The following is a 19,252-nucleotide window of genomic DNA, read 5'->3' as shown; positions in this document are numbered from 1 at the left end:
TCTTGTCTGCTATCTCTGTAGTTCTCTCACCCCACCACAACACTTCTTTGCCAGGTGGGCTCTTGCCTCAGCACTGGAGTGGTGAGATCCTTGTGGGGAGGGATCAAGGAGTGGGACAGAAGGGATTTCCCATGTTCCCCTGAAGAATACCTCCCAGGAGATCCTCTGTAAGGGTTACTCACCACAGACCTCCCTCCCCCTCCCCACCAGGAACTTGTGCCAGATGCAGGAGGACAACAGCAGCTTCTCTCTGCTCCTGGATCTTCTGTCTGAGCTCTACCAGAAACAGCCCAAGATTGGCTACCACCTGCTCTACTACCTGAGGGCCAGGTGTGTGTGTGGAGGGGGAGAGGTGAAGGACTCACCTGAAGGGGCTTTACCCCCACCTCCCCCCCATAGTCCAGATGCCTGTTATTTGTCTTACTTTCTCCCCTGCCATGCCCTAGAATGGGATGGTGGACAGACGGACGGGCGGGCGGGAGGGAGGAGGCTAGAAGACCAAAGAGCTTTGACCTGTGTCCTCTTGACCCTGGTCAGTCAGTTTCATTGATTGTGTCCAAGCTCTGTCCTGGGCACTGGGGAAGATAAGATGCAGGGGGCGGGGACTCGCTTCCAGGCTGGGCACAGACATGAGACAGTACAGTAAGGATCACGGGCACCAATTCGGAGGGGACTGAGAGCAGGCCAGGGGAAGCTTTGAGGGAGGGGAAAGTGCACTAGGCCATCGTTGGATGACTTGTCTGACCAGCTGGATCAGAAATGGCCGCGATTCTGGGGTGGGGTTTTGGCAAGGGTCATGTGGCTCAATCCCAGTTGGTTTTACAGTAAAGCGGCTGCAGGGAAGATGAACCTCTATGAGTCGTTTGCCCAGGCCACACAGCTGGGTGACCTTCACACCTGCCTGATGATGGACATGAAGGCCTGTCAGGAGGATGATGTTAGGCTGCTGTGCCACCTCACTCCTTCCATCTACACAGAGGTACAGCTGCCATGGACCAGAACCTCAAAGTTCAGGGGAATTAACCATTGGGGTTTTCATACCCTTAGCTCTCCTCTTTTTGGTTTTTCTCTGCCCATTTCTTATCCCTTTACTCTCCTAGAGGGCTACACACGCATCCATTCTCCTCTCCTATGTCCCAGAGAGCTGTGCCACAAATATCCCCATCCTCAGTCTCCACAAATGGCATCTGTGCCATATGTACTTATTTCACTACAGCTGTCTTTACTACCAGTAGGTACAGGAAGTAGGGGGCAGTAGTGTCTTAGGTTACCAACGATAGAAGTATCAGGCCCAAGGTTCTCATCTCCCAGCATTTCTCCCCTGCCGTCTTTCTAGAGTCATGCAAACCATGAGTTTGCATGGTTTTCTTCTTTGACCCTGTCCTAGGCCTCATCCCTGGATCCCATCCCACTGCCCGTTTTCCAGCCCCAGGGGTGGACAGAGCTGCCAATCCATGAGTTATGAGCCTTGAAGTAGGAGTTACATTTTTCCAGCACGCTTCCATTGGCTCAGAGCCCCCAGTAAACCAGGAAGCCTCTGGACTCATACAAAGTCTTGGGGAATTGGGATATGGGAGAAAATGTTGGTTCTTGGTAAAAGTTCCCTGGAACAGGGAAAAGGGCATAGGGTGTGGGGACAGCAAGGGGAATAATAAGCTCAGCCAAGAATAAGAGGGTGGAGAGGGATCCAGAGACACAGATGGATCACACCCTTCTTCCAGATTGCCTGTAGAAGGCCAACATCTTTAGAAGAGACCTTGCCCACCCTGTTCCAACCTGCTCCCCACCTTCCTTCCCTGGTCTGGAAATGAAGGGGAAACAAGGTCAAAATGTGAATTCTCTCTGCCCCTAACTTTGGTTCCTTCTAGAGGAGGGAGGTAGCTGTTTCTTTTTCCCCTAGACCTACACAGAAAGACCCCAAGTAATGGTATTCTTTCTCCCACCCCCTACCCCCACAGCATCACGTCTCACTCCCCTGGCCACCTAGCCTGTCTCTCTCTGTCCTCACAGTGATTCCAAAGGTTGAGCTCTCCCACGATGAGATCGCCATTATTGAGAATATTTGTACCAAATATGTTTGTCCCAGAATGAAGAATGGGAGAAAGAACATCTCTGGACACCTGACTGACTCTTTTCTTCATTTTCCCAGTTTCCAGATGAAACCTTGAGGAGTGGGGAGCTCCTCAACATGATTGTGGCTGTGATTGACTCAGCACAAGTAAGTATGGTTTTCCTGAGTTACTTGGGGTGAAATGCTAGGCTTCCCTTCTGTCCAGTTCTCTAGACATGTTCAGACAGACACATGCCTCTGCACATAGACGCACGGCAGCCTTTCCCCTCGAGGGCCCTTTGGGAGTGTTAATAGAGACTCTGTGTGCTGAGGACTTCTGTGTCGAGGATACTGAGAACGAAGCCAGTAGGAGGGACGAGGACCAGGCCAAGGAAGTCTCAGTAGCACTCTCCCCTTCCAACATCATTTGATATCTCCATCCCCTCTCTGTTAGTAAAGAGTGTTGGAACTGTTTCAGGGGTTTTGCCTCTCTCAGTTGGGGTTGGATTGGAAAAAGTTAGTCCTGTCCCTTTTATCACTTTCTGTATCCTAAGGTCACAAAGAGGCATGGGGTGTCCAGCACACTTAGACTCTATTCCAGGTGTGGACTGATGCTCCATCTATGAGCTAGCTCTTCCTGGGGCATTCTTCCTTTCTGTCCACCCAAGACTGTACCACTCCACTCTGCCACGCTGGCCCAGACATGAACCCAGATTAGTCATGGGTAGTTCCAAGAGTTGGGTTCCCCGAGGGTGAGTTCCCCATTCTCATCAATGGGGTTGTTTCGGGGTCATGTTTCACAAGAAGTCTGTCTTCAGCATCCTCAGTCGGTGGCCACACCTGGCTAGTCATAGGCCAAAACAAGGGGACTCCATTATTATAGGATGACCCTTCTTCCTTCTCTCAACCATATACTCAGTGGCATAGTGATGTCACCCACCCAGTTCTACTGTTCTAAGAGAGTGATTGTTGGAAGGAAGACAAAGATATCGACAGGGGGCCCTCAGGAATAGTTTCTTTCTTCCCACCCCACCCCCCACCTTTCCCCAAATCAGCTTTCTAAACATACTCCTCTACCATATTTGGGATTGTCTTGTCATGTACCATTTATTCATACCTCCTTCTCTTTGGGCTCCTGGCTTGCCCTCCTCCCCTCCCCTCCCCTCCCTAATGAGACTGATGCTAATGATGCCCCTTTCTCTACCATCATACCCACCCCTACCTATCTAGCTGCAGGAATTGGTCTGCCATGTGATGATGGGGAATCTGGTCATGTTTCGAAAGGACTCTGTCCTCAACATCCTCAGTAAGTGACCACACCTGCTGGGTATCTTGGAGCAGAAAATTGGGGTTGGGGCGGGATGGCAATTCCTATGGGTATTTTGATATTGGGAAGGGGGTGGAGAGAAGCTGGATAGGGCACCTACTCCTGCCTTAGGCTCATCACCAGCTCTCTTTCTACTCCATAAAATAGGAAGATCTGGGGAAGTAAAAGTTTTAGGGAATGCAAGCAATCAGTGTAACATGACTGTAAGCTTTGTCTTTCCACTTATTGAATTGTAACCAAAGAGAAAACCCCCACACACACCCTTTTCTACCTTTCTCCAGTCCAAAGCCTAGACTGGGAAACCTTTGAGCAGTACTGTGCCTGGCAGCTCTTCTTGGCTCACAACATCCCCTTGGAGACCATCATCCCCATTCTGCAGCATCTCAAATATAAGGGTGAGTACAGGGGTAAAGAGACTAGAGCCTGAGGAGAAGAGAGTGGGCATAGAACAATCTAGAACATCCTCAGGGCTTAGGATATTCTATGACACGTTCAGGGGCTCGGGAAGGGGCTCCTTCCTTCCCTTACGTGCCCCACTCCCCTACAGACAGTTCCAAACCCCTTTTACTTTTCAGATGACTCTTGCTTTTCCTGAGGAATGGATGGCTAGATTGTGGGGGTGGGGCACACAGTGGAGCAGTTGTCCACATAGAGACCAAGAGCCCAAGTTGACTTACTTGAAAAAGGAATGGGGTAGAACAGGTTTTTTTTTTTCCTTTCTAAGATCTCCCCTACTTTTTTCCTAGTCGCTACTGTCAGACATACATAGTTTGAGATGGATGGATTCCTCCTTGTTACTCACCCTTTCCCTTGTCCCCAATTCTATCAATATCTAACTTTTTTTCTGCAGAACACCCTGAGGCTCTATCCTGCCTGCTGCTTCAGCTCCGGAGAGAGAAGTGAGCTTCCTACCCCCAAACTCCATTATCTGTGTCCTTGGGATACCTGTCCAAGGAAAAAGGGATTGAGAATTTTTTCATCTCTATCTTGGGGATACTATGGGAAGCAGTGATTGGGGGGGGGTTCCTATTCCGTTCTTTTGGCATGTTTACTTCCTCCATCTGTTGGGGTGACTTTTTTCTCCCCTCCCCCAAAATGGTTTATAAACAGGCAGGCTCCCTTGGGACTCTGGTTTCCTCTCTTCTCTAGTCCCCTGCTCACCAGAGGCTGCCCTGGGAGGTGGAGACCGGACATCCCTGTTTCCTGCTACCACAGCAGTTCTAATCATCGGTGGCTTCCCCTCTCTCTGTCTCCCTGCCATATGGCTAATCCAAGGGGAAGAAGGGTCAGAATGAAGTGTCATTCCACATCACTGCCTCCTGGGCTCTCTCTCTCTCTCTCTCTCTCTCTCTCTCTCTCTCTCTCTCTCTCCCTCCCCCTCCCAAATACCTGTACAACTACCCATGCCCAGCATCTTCCTTGTGCCTGCAGGAGGGTTGCAGTCTGGTCAAGGTGCTCTCTTCAGGTCATGGAGGCCTCTCTTAAGCAGCCTCAGGCCACCACCTCAGGAGCCAGATAAAGGGGGCAGCAGCTGTAATCAGCATTTCCTTCCTTCCTTCCTTCCACCTTCTCTTTCCTCTGCACAGAGAAAAGAGATGGTACAGAAAGTTCTGAAGGAAATGGCCTCAGGTGGAGAATGGGACTGATCTTCTCCACCCCTCCCCCTGCCCCTTTTCTTAGTGCAGTGGGCAGGAAGATCCCAGGGATGGCTCTGGGGGATCCTGTCTGTACGTGCCATCTTATCCTTAATCTTCCTGCCCCAGTCAGTAGTTCCCTGGTTCTGTTCATTTCAAGAAGGCTCTATTGTGCCCTGTCTCCTCCTCCCATGTGGTGACTGGGAGTCCCAACGCTCCACAGGCTGCTCCCACAGGCAGAGCAAGATCTGGCCTGTGGAGCTCAGGACCAAGGTTCTTAACCTTTCTGAGGCTCATCTTCCTTACCTATAAAATAAAGGACTGGATTAGATGATCTCAGAGGTCCCTTCCAACTCAAAGATCCTGTGATCCCACAATTATTGCCTCTGTTTTATGACTGAGAAAATTGAGATTCAGAGTGATGTGTTCAGGGTCATATAGTTAGTAAATATAAGAGCCAGGATTCAAACCCATGGCTTCTGATTCCCAAGTCCGGGGTATATTCCACTGTATCATGATTCTTGAAAGGAAAATGAGAGGATTACTAAGGAGAGAGCAGAGGTTTGGGAATGAACTAGTACTTCCTAGGATTGTCTTCTGACACCCCCTGCCTGCCTCCCTCAGGCCTAGCGAGGAGATGGTGAAGATGGTTCTGAGTCGGCCTTGCCACCCCGATGACCAGTTCACCACCAGCATCCTCAGACACTGGTGCATCAAGCATGATGAGCTGTTAGCAGAGCATATCAAGTCCCTGCTTATCAAGAACAACAGCCTCCCCCGAAAGAGGCAAAGGTAGGATGGGCTTGGAGGACTGCCCCCTTCTCATTAGGAGGGTCCCAGATGCCCCCACCCAGACTCTGTTAACCCCAAGTTTCCCAGGCCAACACCCTCGCCTAATCTCACTCCAGCCAGGCTCGATCATAGGACCATGCCTGGCGTCAGTGCCCAACACAGTGCCACCCTAAACGGAGTCAGCACCCAGGCCCCATCCATACCATGACCTTCAAAGTTCGAGCTGTAAATTCAGTGATGAAGCCTATAGAGAGTTCCTTTTTTTAACCACCATCCCTATCCTGGTTTGTGGGTGACCTCTAGTGGTCTAAAGTCATATGGCATACAGAGTAGCTCCTTTCACCTGGGGATTTAGCTGCCCAGCTCCCTCCCCCCAAGGGTGCCTGAGGTCCCATTAGACCTGGGCTTTGAATCCACAGGGTACTTCCCTGCTCAAAAAGCCTTTTTATGTGTTTTAAGGCAGAGATTCTCCCTGAAGTGTAGTCACCCCAGCACCTAGTCTCTTGCTACAACATACTAACTTTGTCACGTTGCTGGTCAATCTCCTAGCTTGAGAAGCTCTAGCAGCAAGCTGGCCCAGCTGACCCTGGAGCAGATCCTGGAACATCTGGATAACCTTCGTCTCAATCTGACCAACACCAAACAGAACTGTATGCTGATCGTCTTCACCTTTCCCCAGCTTCTCAGCCTTTCATTACCCCTGGGATCATGGATTCCTCCCCGGCTTCACCTTGGGGGCCCCTTCCTGTAGCTCACCCCAGCATCACCATCCCATCCCTTTACCTCTAAGTTGGGTCTCGGGCAGGGCCAGAGCAGTGTTGCTCCTGAAAAGTCAGGTGTTCAGTCTTATTTGTGAGAAGGGAGGGTTGGGGTTGGGACGAATGGAAGGAATCTTTTGGACCGAGTCTTGGCAGGTTTGCCCCTGATCAGTTTTCCTCCTTTCTTGTTTCTCCCCATTGTGTGCTCCCTGCAGTTTTCAGCCAGACCCCAATCCTGCAGGCTCTGCAGCACGTTCAGGCAAGCTGTGACGAGGCCCACAAGATGAAGTAAGGCTCCTTACTCTTCGGTGGGGAAGATGAACGGGTGCAGGGAGTGCCGGGCAGGAGAACTCGCCACTTAGCTAGGGGACAGTACAGTTGGGAAGCAGATGATGGAGGAGAGAATTGGCGAGGGGCTGGGGAGGAATACTTTGAGCTGGAGCAGTGTGGACTCTGGAGCCCTCCCACACGCCCCCAGGCCAGCCTCGGAGCTCTGAGCCCTTCATCTCTCTGCCAGGTTCAGTGACCTCTTCTCCTTGGCTGAGGAGTACGAGGACTCTTCCACCAAGCCTCCCAAGAGCCGTCGAAAGGCTGCTCTGTGCAGCCCCCGGAGCCGAAAGAACGCCACACAGCCCCCCAACGCGGAGGAGGAGTCGGGCTCCAGCAGTGCTTCGGTGAGATGCCCCACTCTGGCCTCTGCCCAGGACGAAGGGGTTGGGGGCATGCGGGCGAGAATGAATACAGGACAGTGCCGTTGGTGCCCAGCCTCGCCATGCTTCCTTTCTCCCATCCCCCATTCTTTGCATTGTTTTTCAGGAGGAGGAAGACACAAAACCCAAGCCTACCAAGAGGAAAAGGAAAGGATCGTCTGCAGTGGGCTCAGACAGTGACTGAGGCCTGCCTGCCCTTCTACCCCCATCCCCCAGGACTTATTAGGGCTGCCCTCCCCCTTTCCCCTACTGGAGAGTCACAGGTTAAGGGGAGCTTTGGGGGTCAGTTCTGAGCTGCCCTATCCCCAGTTTTCACGTTGGGGGAAAAGGGGGAAGCTTTTTGATCTAGTTCAGCCCAAACAGCTGCTGCCCCTTGCTTCCCTGCAGAGCCTGCCCTCCCCTCAGGACAGTAGCAACCCCTTGTCCTATCCCGACCCCCCAGGGCCTCCAGGCTGGGCTTCTGGCCCTCCCACATGGACACCTGGGTCCCTGCTGAGGCCATGATCCACTCAAATCAATGATCTGTTGTGAGAGTCCCCAGCTTCCTGCAGAGCTGTTTTAGCAGAAAAAGGTGACTGCCTAAAGACAGAAGACCAAAATGGAGAGTTTGAAGTGTTCCCCTTTTTCAAGCATGTTGTGCTAGAGGCAGGCATATTTTCCTACTCTTGTGTCTGAATGAAATGAGTATTTCCTCTGTGAATATGGCCGCCCTGGAGCACCAAACGCTGTGTCTTGGCCCTAAAGACTCCCAGGCTTTGTCGGCTGGGGGAGATCCCTGAGGGTGCCATGCTCTCAGCTCTCCTCGAGGTCCCTGGGAGCCCTGAGGAAGGGGCCTGAGGGATAGGCTTCAGGGCTTGGGTGAGCTAACAGTCCCTGGGAAAGTAGCCTTCAGCACATCAGTGTGAGGCAGGCTGCCACCAGTGGAAATGCGTGAAGAACTCGAGAGGCATCTGTGTGTATGTTGCCCCACCTGGGGCTAACTGAAGAGCCTCTGGAAGGACTGGGGAAGAATGGTTCCCTTTCCTCACTGGTTCCTCTTATCCCTTCTTTGGCCAGAGACATTAGTGTTTTTAAAGGTGTTTTTAAATGACAATAAAACAAATGGGAACCTGTTTTGTACAAAAGCCACCGACCACACCTGCCCCTGGCCTCTGCCAGAGGACTGGTTTCTTGCACTTCTGCCCTTAGTACTATCAGGGATGCTCTAGCTCCGTGAGGTGGGCTGATGGAGCTGAACCCAACTCTTCTAGGTGATTTCTGGTCCATGCTCCTCATTTCTTCTTTTTTTTTCATTTCTTCCTATCAACTTCATTCTTTCCAGCCCCTGTTCTGTCCTGTTTTCTTTCCTCCTTTCATCTCCCCACTTTTTGTTATGCACTCATCCAAAGGGTGGCCAAGTGCACATACCCGGGTGTTACTGATGCTATCTAGGCCTGTGAGATGGGCATTCAGAAGCCCCACGTTCACTTCCAAACAGGCAGTTCTAGTGTTTACTTCTTGTTCCCATTGGAGCAAAAGTTGGATGGTTTAGTATTGATATCTAGTATGGCTGTAGACCCGATCCTTGTTAAAATTCGTCTTAGGCTTGATGATTCCCTTTTCCTGAAATAATAGATTCCCCAGCTGTGGGTTATTTCTCCTGGTTAAGAGATTGGAGCAGTGGGCTGCTTGGCGGATCTGAAGATGTGCCACGCCTCTGCTCCCCTTTCTAAATCTACAGACACAGCTGAGTTTCCCTACATCGACCATAGGTGATGAAGCCTTTGGGCATCGCCAAATGGAGAAATAAAAAACGCCTTTGGGCCACTTAAATTCTTTTTACGTTGACCGCCAACTAAGTGCTGGAGACCTAAGAAAATGTGGGCAGACTTTGAAACCCCCTTCCAAAGACTGACTTCCCTGAAAAGCTATCTCGCATCTGGCTGCTTCTTCCCCAGTTTTCTCTGCCCCAATTAGAACAGAGATGGAAACCACCCAGTGGTTTTCTCCAGTTAGGGTTTTATTCTCGCAGCCGGGAGGGAGGGGCAGCAGACTAGCCTGCTCAGTACTCCCTCTTCTTAGCTCCCAGCTCACCATCACCTTTCCCCTACTTACCGAATTGAGGCTCCACCCGGCCTGGGGGCTGCAGATGTTGGCAGCTGGGAGGAGCCTGGCTACAGAGCTAGGATTTGTAGGAATCTGAGAGTAGAGGTGGAGGGGGCGGGGAGGAAAGACGGGGATCCCCAGCGCTTTGGGGAACCGAGGTGGGATGATGGGCCCAACTGTGTGCGTGGCTAGCGCAATCCTCAAAGAGGGGGAAACTAAGAGAATGCACTTTGACTCCCAACCCCAGACGCTAAGTCCCCCTTGAGAAGAACCCAAAATCTGGGGCGTCTCCTGGAATGAGGATTGCTGGCTGTTTAAAATTCAGGTTGGGGAGGGGGACAAGATTGCCCATACCCCGAGAGGGGGCACGCCCTGGGCGGAGCGTAGGAAGGGGAGATGGGCGGGGAGTGCTTCGCCATCCCCCATCCTCTCCCTCCCTGGCCTAGCTCCTTGTCACTCGGGAGTGTTGGGGAACTGGGACGAGGTAGGGTAGGGAGGTGGGAGGAAAGGGGCGTGTGCCAGTGCCGGCGCGCTTTCGGGAAGGAGAGGTATAGCTCTCGCGCATTCCCAACTTTTCGGTGAGGGGTTGGGGCAGGGCGAGGTATAAGGTCTGGACTGGGGAGGGGCACCATGGCCGCGCTCCTCCTGCTACCCCTGCTGCTGCTACTGCCGCTACTTCTGCTGAAGCTGCTCCGGTGGCCCTGGCTCCGCTGGCTTATAGCAGATTTGGCCTTTACTGTGCGCGCTAGAAGATGCAAGCGAGCCCTGCAAGCCAGAGCAGCCGCCGCCGCTGCAGCGGACCCGAGGGGGCCCGAGGGTGGCTGCAGCCTGGCCTGGCGCCTCTCGCAGCTGGTCCGGGAGCGCCCCGGGCGCACCTTTCTCATTCACCACGGCAGGCACTACAGTTATGCGCAGGCGGAGCGCGAGAGTAACCGAGTTGCACGTGCTTTTTTGCGCCTGAGGGGCTGGAAAGAGGACCCTAACCTGGACCGAGGAGATGGGATGGGGGCCACTGAGAAAGGTGCACGGTACGCAAGTGGCGCAGGGGACACAATAAGAAGAGAAGCCGAGCATGCACCGATCCAAGATGATGAAGCTGTCCCCGAAGGAGGGAATTCGGCCTCCCTGGAGTCCGGGTCGGTAGTGGCGTTGCTGCTCCCTGCTACCCCGGAGTTCTTGTGGCTCTGGTTCGGACTCGCTAAAGCGGGGCTCCAGGCTGCCTTTGTGCCCACCGCGCTTCGTCGAGGCCCCCTACTGCACTGTCTCCGGAGCTGTGGCGCTCGCGCCCTAGTTGTGGCGCCAGGTGAGCGCGGTTGTAAGTGGGCATGGCTCTACCTGGGGGTTCCGAGCTGGTCTGGGAGGAGACTTTACGGTTCGGAAAGAGAAGCAGCAGTACCTCTCCCGCGTTCGGGGGGCGGGGCTATATGTCTCTGGAATTCGGACGGGGGCGGGGCTGCCCTTTGGGTTCCTAAAAAGGCCCTAGAACTGAGATTTGCCCGGAGTTACTGCTTCTTTACACCCTCACCTGGGATGGTACGGAGGGGCCCTAGTAGAGAGGAGTTTGAAAAGGGTTTGAGAGTCTGGAGACTTGAGCTATAGGCTAGAGACAAAGCTCTGTCACTAATTGGCTGTGAGATTTTAAACAAATCACTTCATCCCTCTGGGCCTCAGTTTCCTCACCTGGAAAAAATAAGATTTTGACCTATCATAGTCCCTTACAGCCCTAAAAGACTGTTTGTATCCAAGTTTTTGTTCCCTTCAATTTCCCCAAACAGAGTTCTTGGAATCCCTGGAGCCTGACCTGTCAGATCTAAAAGACTTGCAGCTAAAATTATGGGCTGCAGGCCCTGGACCCCACCCCGAAGGCTTCAGCGATCTTCTGGCTGAGGTGGCTACAGAAGGAGAAGGGCCACTGCCTGGGTACTTGTCAGCTCCCAGAAACATTCTGGACACTTGTCTGTACATCTTTACCTCTGGAACTACTGGTGAGACCCTCACCCCATCACCCACTGCTGCATCCTGACTTGCAGGGTCTGGGTTTCCTCGAGCTGGGAAAGGAGCAAAAATGGCTATGAGATCATGCCTTCCCTAGCTCCTCAAACCAACTTTTCGGAGGGTAGCCTGTCTTTTCCCCTATGTTTGTACTGGTTGGTTTTTCTCCCTCCCCTCACCCACCCCCAAAGGGGATTTCTCCTTTCCTTTATTTGTACCTTCTAAAAAGTCCTTGTACCTTAGAACAAGCTCTGGCCCTGGTGTCAGAAGACCTGAGTTCAGTTCTTGCTCTGACACTGACTACCTATGTGACATTGAGCAAGTCACTTAACTTAAACTGGACTTGTTTCCTCATCTACAAAAGGGGGCGGGGTTGGACTAGGTGGTCCCAGGGCTCTAGATCGAGGATTCTCCTTAGCCTTCACGCTCCTCCCTGTTGATGTTCCTAGGCCTTGCTCTTCATGCCTGGGAGGCCAGAACCTGGAGCTGTTCCAGAACGGTCAGGAGCTCAGATTCCCCTTGTGATTTCTCCCCTTCAGGGCTTCCCAAGGCTGCTCGGATCAGTCACATGAAGGTGCTGCAGTGCCAGGGGTTCTACCAGCTATGTGATGTCCACCAAAACGATGTTATCTACCTCACCCTCCCGCTTTACCATATGTCAGGCTCTCTGCTGGGCATCGTTGGCTGCCTGGGCATTGGTCTGTTACTCAGTTTGGGGGGTTTTTTTCCCCTTCTTCCCTTACTGATTCCCTACCATTCATACACTTCCATCAGGGGAGGGTAGAGAGAAACTGGATCCATAGAGAGGTGATAAAGTCTATGATCTTAGGGAACACTGATTGGAAAGGCAGAACTATGATACCTCTAGGACATAGGCAGAGAGCCAAGGGCTGACCACCTGGACAGCCCTTTTATATCTCCAAGCTAAGGAAATAAGGAGGAATTAGGAGCCGTGCACCAGAGAGTAGAGTCCATCTGGAAACAGTAACCAGAGGAGAGGTGCATAGGGCAGGATTGAGAAGGAAGGGATAGGCTTTGTGTGAGGAGAGCTAGGGAAGATTTTGTAGGAAAGTTCAGGTGCAGAGTAAGAAGAAGGAAAGATTGTTTGCTGAAGCTGCAACTGAGACAGAGGGCTGCCCACAGCCAATCAAGTGAAGGAAAACCTTCATGGATGTCTTCCCCAGAGTTCCTTTTCCAGGAATCCCACTGTACCCTGGGCAATGGGAGAGTCTGAGCACTAGTGCCCAGGGAGGAAAGAAAAAGTGAACTGAGGTATTGGGTGTGGGTTCCTTTTGGAATAGGTTCTGCTTTCAGGGAATGGGAGGCAGAATGAAGTAAGAATCACAGTTTCTTAGTTCAACCTTCTTCCTGGACTAGGGGCCACTGTGGTGCTGAAGACCAAGTTCTCTGCTAGCCAGTTCTGGGAGGACTGTCGGGAACATGGAGTGACAGTATTCCAGTACATTGGAGAGTTGTGTCGATACCTCGTCAACCAGCCACCGGTGCTGAGGGGCAATGGGGAGCATTGGGTCTTGGGGAGGGGGGGCACAGCAGTTCTTTCTGGTCATAGGAAAAAGGGGTATGGAGACACCATAAGGCTGGAGTAAGAATAGAGATTGGGGAGGAAAAGGAGGTCTGGTGGTGGGAAGGAGAGATAGCAGAAGTCCTAGCTGGGAGAGTAAGAGTGGGAAGGCTCTGGAATTGGGGTAGTGAATAGTGTTATACTGGGGTGCAGAGAGTCAGAGGCACCCAAAGGGACCGGTGCGAGTGGTATATGGGGCCGAAGGTATATACACTCTCTCCTTTGCCTGTTGCAGAGTGAGGGGGAACGTAACCATGGCGTACGTCTGGCAGTGGGCAGTGGACTACGATTAGACATCTGGAACCGTTTTGTGCAACGATTTGGGCCCCTACGGGTACTGGAGACTTATGGTCTAACAGAGGGCAATGTAGCCACATTCAACTACATTGGATACCCAGGTGCTGTGGGGAGGTCATCCTGGCTCTACAAGGTAAGGGGTGGGGGTGGGGGAAGGGAAAAATGCTGTGGGGAGGATGTAGGAAGAAATGGGAGAATGTCTTCTGGAGGGTTTCTATTCCAACTTGTCTGTCATCCCTTCCCCCTAGCTATTTTCACCCTTCTCCTTGATTCGATATGATGTGGCTTCAGGGGAACCAGTACGGGATGAGCAGGGGCTCTGTGTCCCTGTGCCTACTGGTGAGCCCGAGGAAGGTGGGGTTGGAAGCAGGATGAGGAGCATTGGGGTTTGTTGAGTAGCCACCATACCTGACCCCTGTGCCCTCCCCAGGTGAGGCAGGGCTGATGGTGGCTCCAGTGAACCAGGGAGCCCCATTTCTAGGATATGCAGGGAGCCCTGAGCTGGCACAGGGGAAGCTGTTGCAGGACGTCTTCCGTCCTGGTGATGTCTTCTTCAACACTGGGGACTTGTTGGTCTGTGATGCCTATGGCTTCCTACGCTTCCATGACCGCACTGGGGACACTTTCAGGTATCTGGCCTGTATAGCCCCTGATCTCTGGCCCAGCCCAACTCTTAAGCCTGAAACCTTTAAGATATAAGCAGAAAATCTCCTAATCCCTGGGCCTCTTGGCCCATGAATGCCTGTAATAGTCTGGTACCTTAACCTTTGACCCCTGATTGCTTAATCCACCTTCCTATTCTCTGATAAGTTTGCCTCCAAGGTCTCTTGGATGTCTGGTTCTCTGTTCTTCTGTAGGTGGAAGGGGGAAAACGTGGCCACAACTGAAGTGGCTACAGTCCTCGGAGCACTAGATTTTCTTCAGGACGTAAATGTCTATGGAGTCACTGTCCCAGGTATGTGGGGGGAGTGGGAGGCGCAGAGTGTCTCTGGCACCAAAAAATAAGAATTCCAGGTATTGTGAGAGTTAAAGAAGGCATTTGGAGCAGGGTTTATGAGGGTTTAAGCAGTTCCTCCCAAATGACATGGCTCATGCTACTGCCTCTCCCATCCACCCAGGGCAGGAAGGAAAGGCAGGCATGGCAGCCTTGGTTCTATGCCCACACCACCCCTTGGACCTCGACAGACTTTATGCCCACATAGCTGAGTTTCTGCCACCCTATGCTCAGCCTCGATTCCTTCGGATCCAGGTACTGGTTCTCCTTCTCCCCTTCCAGTACTATCCTCAAAGGTCCTAGTTCCCATAAAAGGATTCTATCTCATCTCTCACAGAGTTGAGAAAAATTCTCTAGGCCTCCATTCTCAGCCTTCTCTTGTTACCCCCCAATCAACAGACACATGCTGGTTCCTACATCTTCCTGTCTCTTTGTACATAGCACTGTATGACCTTCCCTCGTCCCTGCCTCTCTCCCTGTACCTAAGCCAGTTCTTCCCAAACCCAACACCTGGGTTAAAAATCTAGTTCATGGCTGAGTTGTAATAATTTGACAAATATTTATTAAGGTTCGGTTGTGTACAAGTGCCTGTATTAGGTGCTATCAATATACATGCAGAATTAACTGGCACAGGGTGTCCAGCCTCATGGTGCTTAGTGTGGGGAACTGTCGCCTTATATAGGTAGCTAGTTGAACTGTTCCTCTTCTCCACTTCCTCCTCTAGGAGTCTTTGGACACCACAGAGACCTTCAAACAGCAGAAGGTTCGGCTGGCAGGGGAGGGTTTCAATCCGAGCACAGTGCAAGTGCCGCTCTATATACTGGACCAGACAGCAGGTGCCTATGTGCCCCTCACATCGGCCTGGTATGATGCCCTCTTGGCTGGACAAGTTCGTATCTGACTGCTTCACTAGACAGGCAGGCCGGAAGAGGCGAGTGGAGGAAGAAGAAGAGGAAATGGGAAGGGGGACAGGGCCTTGGTTTTTTTTTTTTACATTGGGTTTTTAATCAGTGTTTTGTAATAAATGGAGTTGAGAATTGATTGCTCTTCTGTCTTGGTTTCTCCATCTATAATAGTATTATAGAATTTAAATGCAGACTGGACCATTAGATTACCCAATTCAATCCCCTCATGTTATGGATGAAACTTAAGCCCAATGAGATTAAATAATTTGCGTGAGGTCATACAACTAAAATAAAGCAGAATCAAGATTAAAACTTTAGGTACTCTGGTCCCACATCCAGGACTTTTTAAAAATTAAAATGTTCCATTGATGCTTTTTGATTTTACATCAGCCATTTCTAGATATTAATACTCCCTCGATCCACAATTAGACCCTCTTTTCTTACCAAAGAAAAGTTTGAAGAAAAACAATTAATATAGTGACTTTCAGTGTATGAAACATTCTGCCTCAGTAGTCCCCCCACACACACACACATATACACCTCTCTACTGATCAGGAGATCTGCTTCAGTTATCCATTCTCCAGAATTAATATTGGTTTTTATAGTTACTCAGTTTGACTTCCTTTTTAGTGATCTTTTCATTTACATACTTTATTCATGTAAAATTTTCTGGTTCTGCTTGTTTTTGTTGTTATTCAGTCTGGTTCCTCTTCATGATCCTCTAGACCATACTGTCCGTGAGGTTTTCTTGGCAAGGATACTGGAGTGGTTTGCCATTTCCTTCTCTAGTGGATTAAGAGAAACAGAGGTTAAGTGACTTGCCCAGGGTCACATAGCTATTAAATGTCTGAGGCCAGATTGGAGCTAAGGTCTTCTTGACTCCAAGCCCAACATTCTCTTCACTAAGCTATCTCGCTGCCCCTCTACTTATTTTACTCCTCATCAATTCATACCCTCTTCCCATATTTCTCCGAATCCTCCCATCATCATTCCTTACTGCACAATAATATTCCCTTCATTCATAGGCTAGTTTCTTCAGGCAGTCTTCAGCTGTTGGGTCATTCCCTTATTTTTTTTCTTGTTGTATCCACAAAATACAAGGCTTTTCCTACTTTATGACATGCCCTGTTATTTGTCTGTCTCTGATATGCACATATCTTCCCTTCTAGTAACCCCCCAAGTCACTTCAGCCTAGCTTTAACCACAAGGGCAGGGACCAAGTGGCTATAGATGAATCCTGAAAGCACTATTTACTAGAGCTCAACAGTGATGACCCCATATGACTCATCCTTATAACTCCTAGTGATTGCTTATCTGGGTGCATTCTTCTGTCCCACTCCACTGAAGGTGGGAGCTTTTGTGCTTTCAAGGTTGTAAGGGAAACCCTATCTCTGGAGATACAAAGACCTGGAGGAAATGGACCATGGGACAGAGACATCAAACTGCTGCCCTCCAGTGGCCACATCTAGAAATAACTCCAAGGAAGGTTTCAGTGAAGGAGTAGTAAGTACTCTATGTGGTCTTTGACCCTGGGTAAAAGGATTTTTAAAAAAATTAATTCACTTAGCGGCTGCTAGGTGGCGCAGTGAATAGAGCTCTGGCTTTGGAATCAGCAGGACCTGAGTTCAAATCCAGCCTCAGACTGGATTTTGATCCACTTACAAAAGAGGAAAATAGCCATTGTTGGAGAAGTTGTGGGAAGACAGGGCACATTAAGGCACTGTCATAAATCTAAATCGGTTCAGCCATTCTGGAAAACAATTTGGAACTATACCTCCCAAGTCACTAAACTGTGCAAATCCTTTGACTCAGTGATACTACTATTAGTCATGTATCCCAAGGAGGTCAAAGACAGAGGAAAAGGATGCACATATACATGAATGTTTATAGCAGCACTTTTTTGTTGTTGTAGTAGCAAAGAATGGTAAAAAAAATAGGTACACATCACAGATTATAGTATATACAGTAACAGCAATATTGTAACGTGATCAACCAGGAAAGACTCAGCTACTCTGATCCATTCCATGATCCAAGACAATTCCAAAGGACTCATAGTGAAAAATGCTGTCCACCTCTGGAGTGAGAGAGAGAGACCCGATGAACTCTGAGTGCAGACTGAAGCAACTTAGCACTTACTAGCTGTGTGACCTTGGGCAAGTCACTTAACCCCTATCATCTCACCAAAAAAAAAAAGCAAAAAAAAAATTAACTTTTAAAACTGTGAACTTAATTGTAAACAAACATTTCAAGACACAAAGAACAGAGCATAATATCCTGTGGGTATACTGTGGGATAAGAAACTGTGAACTTATGTGATCTTATTTTTTTTTAAATATAGTATAGTGGAAAGAAAAGTGGTGCTGTAGCCAGGCCATCTGGGTTCAAATTTTCCTTCTGAGTTACTACCTGTGTGACCTTAGCCACATCACAACCTCCCAGACTTCCTTTGGTTTCTTCATCTGGAAAATAAGGGGGTTGGACAACATGGTCACTGAGGCCCATTCTAATTCTGTGATCTTATTAAGTTTAACATGGTAGTAACAAATTGTGTCTATTTGTGTTGCCTATGCACTTTTTTCCTTCCGTTCATTTAAAAAATGTCTTATTGATGTATTTTTCATGTTTATCACTATCTACTCATCCACTTCCTCGCCCACCCACCCAGAGTTGAAACCTTTCCTTGTAACAAATATGTATGCTCAAGCAAAAGAAAAAAAAACAAAAAATAAAAAATCTACGCTGGCCAGCCATATCTGAGAATGTATGCCAGATTCTGTAATGTCTAGCCCATTACCGCTCTGCCAACAGATGGGTGGTGTGTTTCAATAGTCTTTTGAAATTATGATTGGTTGATGCTTTGGCTAGGATTCTGAGTTCCTTCAAAGCAGTTTCCCCTCACATCATCATTGTGGTCATCATGTAAATTGTTCTAATTCCACTCATGTCACTCTGCATCATGATGTTCATTAAACTTTTTCCTTATTACTTTGAATCTGTCATAGTCATAATTTCTCATAACACAATACAATTCTATTACATGCTTAGTTATTAACATTCATCTTTAAAAATTTTTTTGCGTTCCAAAGTCTCTCTCTCTTCTGTCCCTCCCCCACCCATTGAGAAGGCAGGCAATATGATATCAATTATATGTGTGAAGTCATGCAAAACATGTTTCCATATCAGCCATTTTCTAAAAAAGAAAAAGAAACAAAAAAAGTGAAAAAAGGATGCTTCAGTCTGCACTCAGAGTTCATCGGGTCTCTCTCTCTCACTCCAGAGGTGGACAGCATTTTTCACTATGAGTCCTTTGGAATTGTCTTGGATCATGGAATGGATCAGAGTAGCTGAGTCTTTCCTGGTTGATCACGTTACAATATTGCTGTTACTGTATATACTATAATCTGTGATGTGTACCTATTTTTTTTACCATTCTTTGCTACTACAACAACAAAAAAGTGCTGCTATAAACATTCATGTATATGTGCATCCTTTTCCTCTGTCTTTGACCTCCTTGGGATACATGACTAATAGTAGTATCACTGAGTCAAAGGATTTGCACAGTTTAGTGACTTGGGAGGTATAGTTCCAAATTGTTTTCCAGAATGGCTGAACCGATTTAGATTTATGACAGTGCCTTAACGTGCCCTGTCTTCCCACAACTTCTCCAACAATGGCTATTTTCCTCTTTTGTCAACTTTACTAACTGATGAGTATAACCTATTTTAATTTTCTCTTATTAGCAATTTGAAGCTTTTTTTTTCATATGGTTGCCAATAGCTTATATTTCTTTGTTTAAATGAAGGTTTTTCCAAACTCTTAGGGTGATGGAAGTAGAGTCACCTTTTAATCTGACCCATAACCCCAAAAAGCCAGTAAGGAAGAGGTGAAAGGTGAGAGGCCACTCAGCTGGAAACCATTCCCACAGCCAATAAGTGGCACCCAGAATGCATCCATCTAAATTGGTGGTTACACAGTTCCCACAGGTCCCCAAAGTTAGGTTTGACATCCTTATGAGGAGATGGACAAAAGGGAAATACCCCAACTTCTGACCTCCCACATACATGAGGATCCAAATAGGGCTTCTCTATCCAAGACTCTGGGGACCTGGAGTCAGGAAGACTCATCT

The 19,252-nt window shown here is 49.3% G+C and overlaps 2 protein-coding genes across 4 annotated transcripts in view; both read left to right on the top strand.

Annotated features, from left to right (window-relative positions):
- Positions 1-9,088, top strand: part of LOC114049718 (integrator complex subunit 3) — a 38,405-nt gene extending 29,317 nt beyond the window's left edge. For both annotated transcript variants that reach the window (XM_027871089.1, XM_027871088.1), the window contains exons 20-30: positions 211-330; positions 826-979; positions 2,150-2,218; positions 3,281-3,356; positions 3,659-3,772; positions 4,228-4,276; positions 5,636-5,803; positions 6,353-6,453; positions 6,777-6,849; positions 7,079-7,235; positions 7,378-9,088. In XM_027871089.1, the coding sequence (XP_027726890.1) occupies positions 211-330; positions 826-979; positions 2,150-2,218; positions 3,281-3,356; positions 3,659-3,772; positions 4,228-4,276; positions 5,636-5,803; positions 6,353-6,453; positions 6,777-6,849; positions 7,079-7,235; positions 7,378-7,455 (1,159 nt within the window). In that variant the 3' untranslated portion in view covers positions 7,456-9,088. The remainder of the gene's footprint in view (positions 1-210; positions 331-825; positions 980-2,149; positions 2,219-3,280; positions 3,357-3,658; positions 3,773-4,227; positions 4,277-5,635; positions 5,804-6,352; positions 6,454-6,776; positions 6,850-7,078; positions 7,236-7,377) is intronic.
- Positions 9,089-9,499: 411 nt separating this feature from the next.
- On the top strand, positions 9,500-15,193 carry LOC114049932 (long-chain fatty acid transport protein 3-like). 2 transcript variants are annotated; one of them, XM_027871402.1, is made up of 10 exons: positions 9,500-10,659; positions 11,132-11,341; positions 11,888-12,046; positions 12,726-12,850; positions 13,166-13,360; positions 13,476-13,566; positions 13,658-13,856; positions 14,085-14,182; positions 14,346-14,476; positions 14,946-15,193. In XM_027871402.1, the coding sequence occupies exons 1-10, from the start codon at positions 9,987-9,989 to the stop codon at positions 15,120-15,122; spliced, it is 2,058 nt and encodes a 685-aa protein (XP_027727203.1). In that variant the 5' UTR covers positions 9,500-9,986; the 3' UTR covers positions 15,123-15,193. The 2 variants fall into 2 exon arrangements, with proteins under 2 accessions (XP_027727203.1, XP_027727204.1); XM_027871403.1 differs by lacking the exon at positions 11,888-12,046.
- Positions 15,194-19,252: the final 4,059 nt, after the last annotated feature.

This window comes from Vombatus ursinus, unplaced genomic scaffold (assembly GCF_900497805.2).
Source record: "Vombatus ursinus unplaced genomic scaffold, bare-nosed wombat genome assembly UNPS02014798.1, whole genome shotgun sequence".
Lineage (NCBI taxonomy): Eukaryota > Metazoa > Chordata > Mammalia > Diprotodontia > Vombatidae > Vombatus > Vombatus ursinus.
Note: the sequence above shows the minus strand (reverse complement) of the source record. Positions and strands in the feature narration are given on the sequence as shown.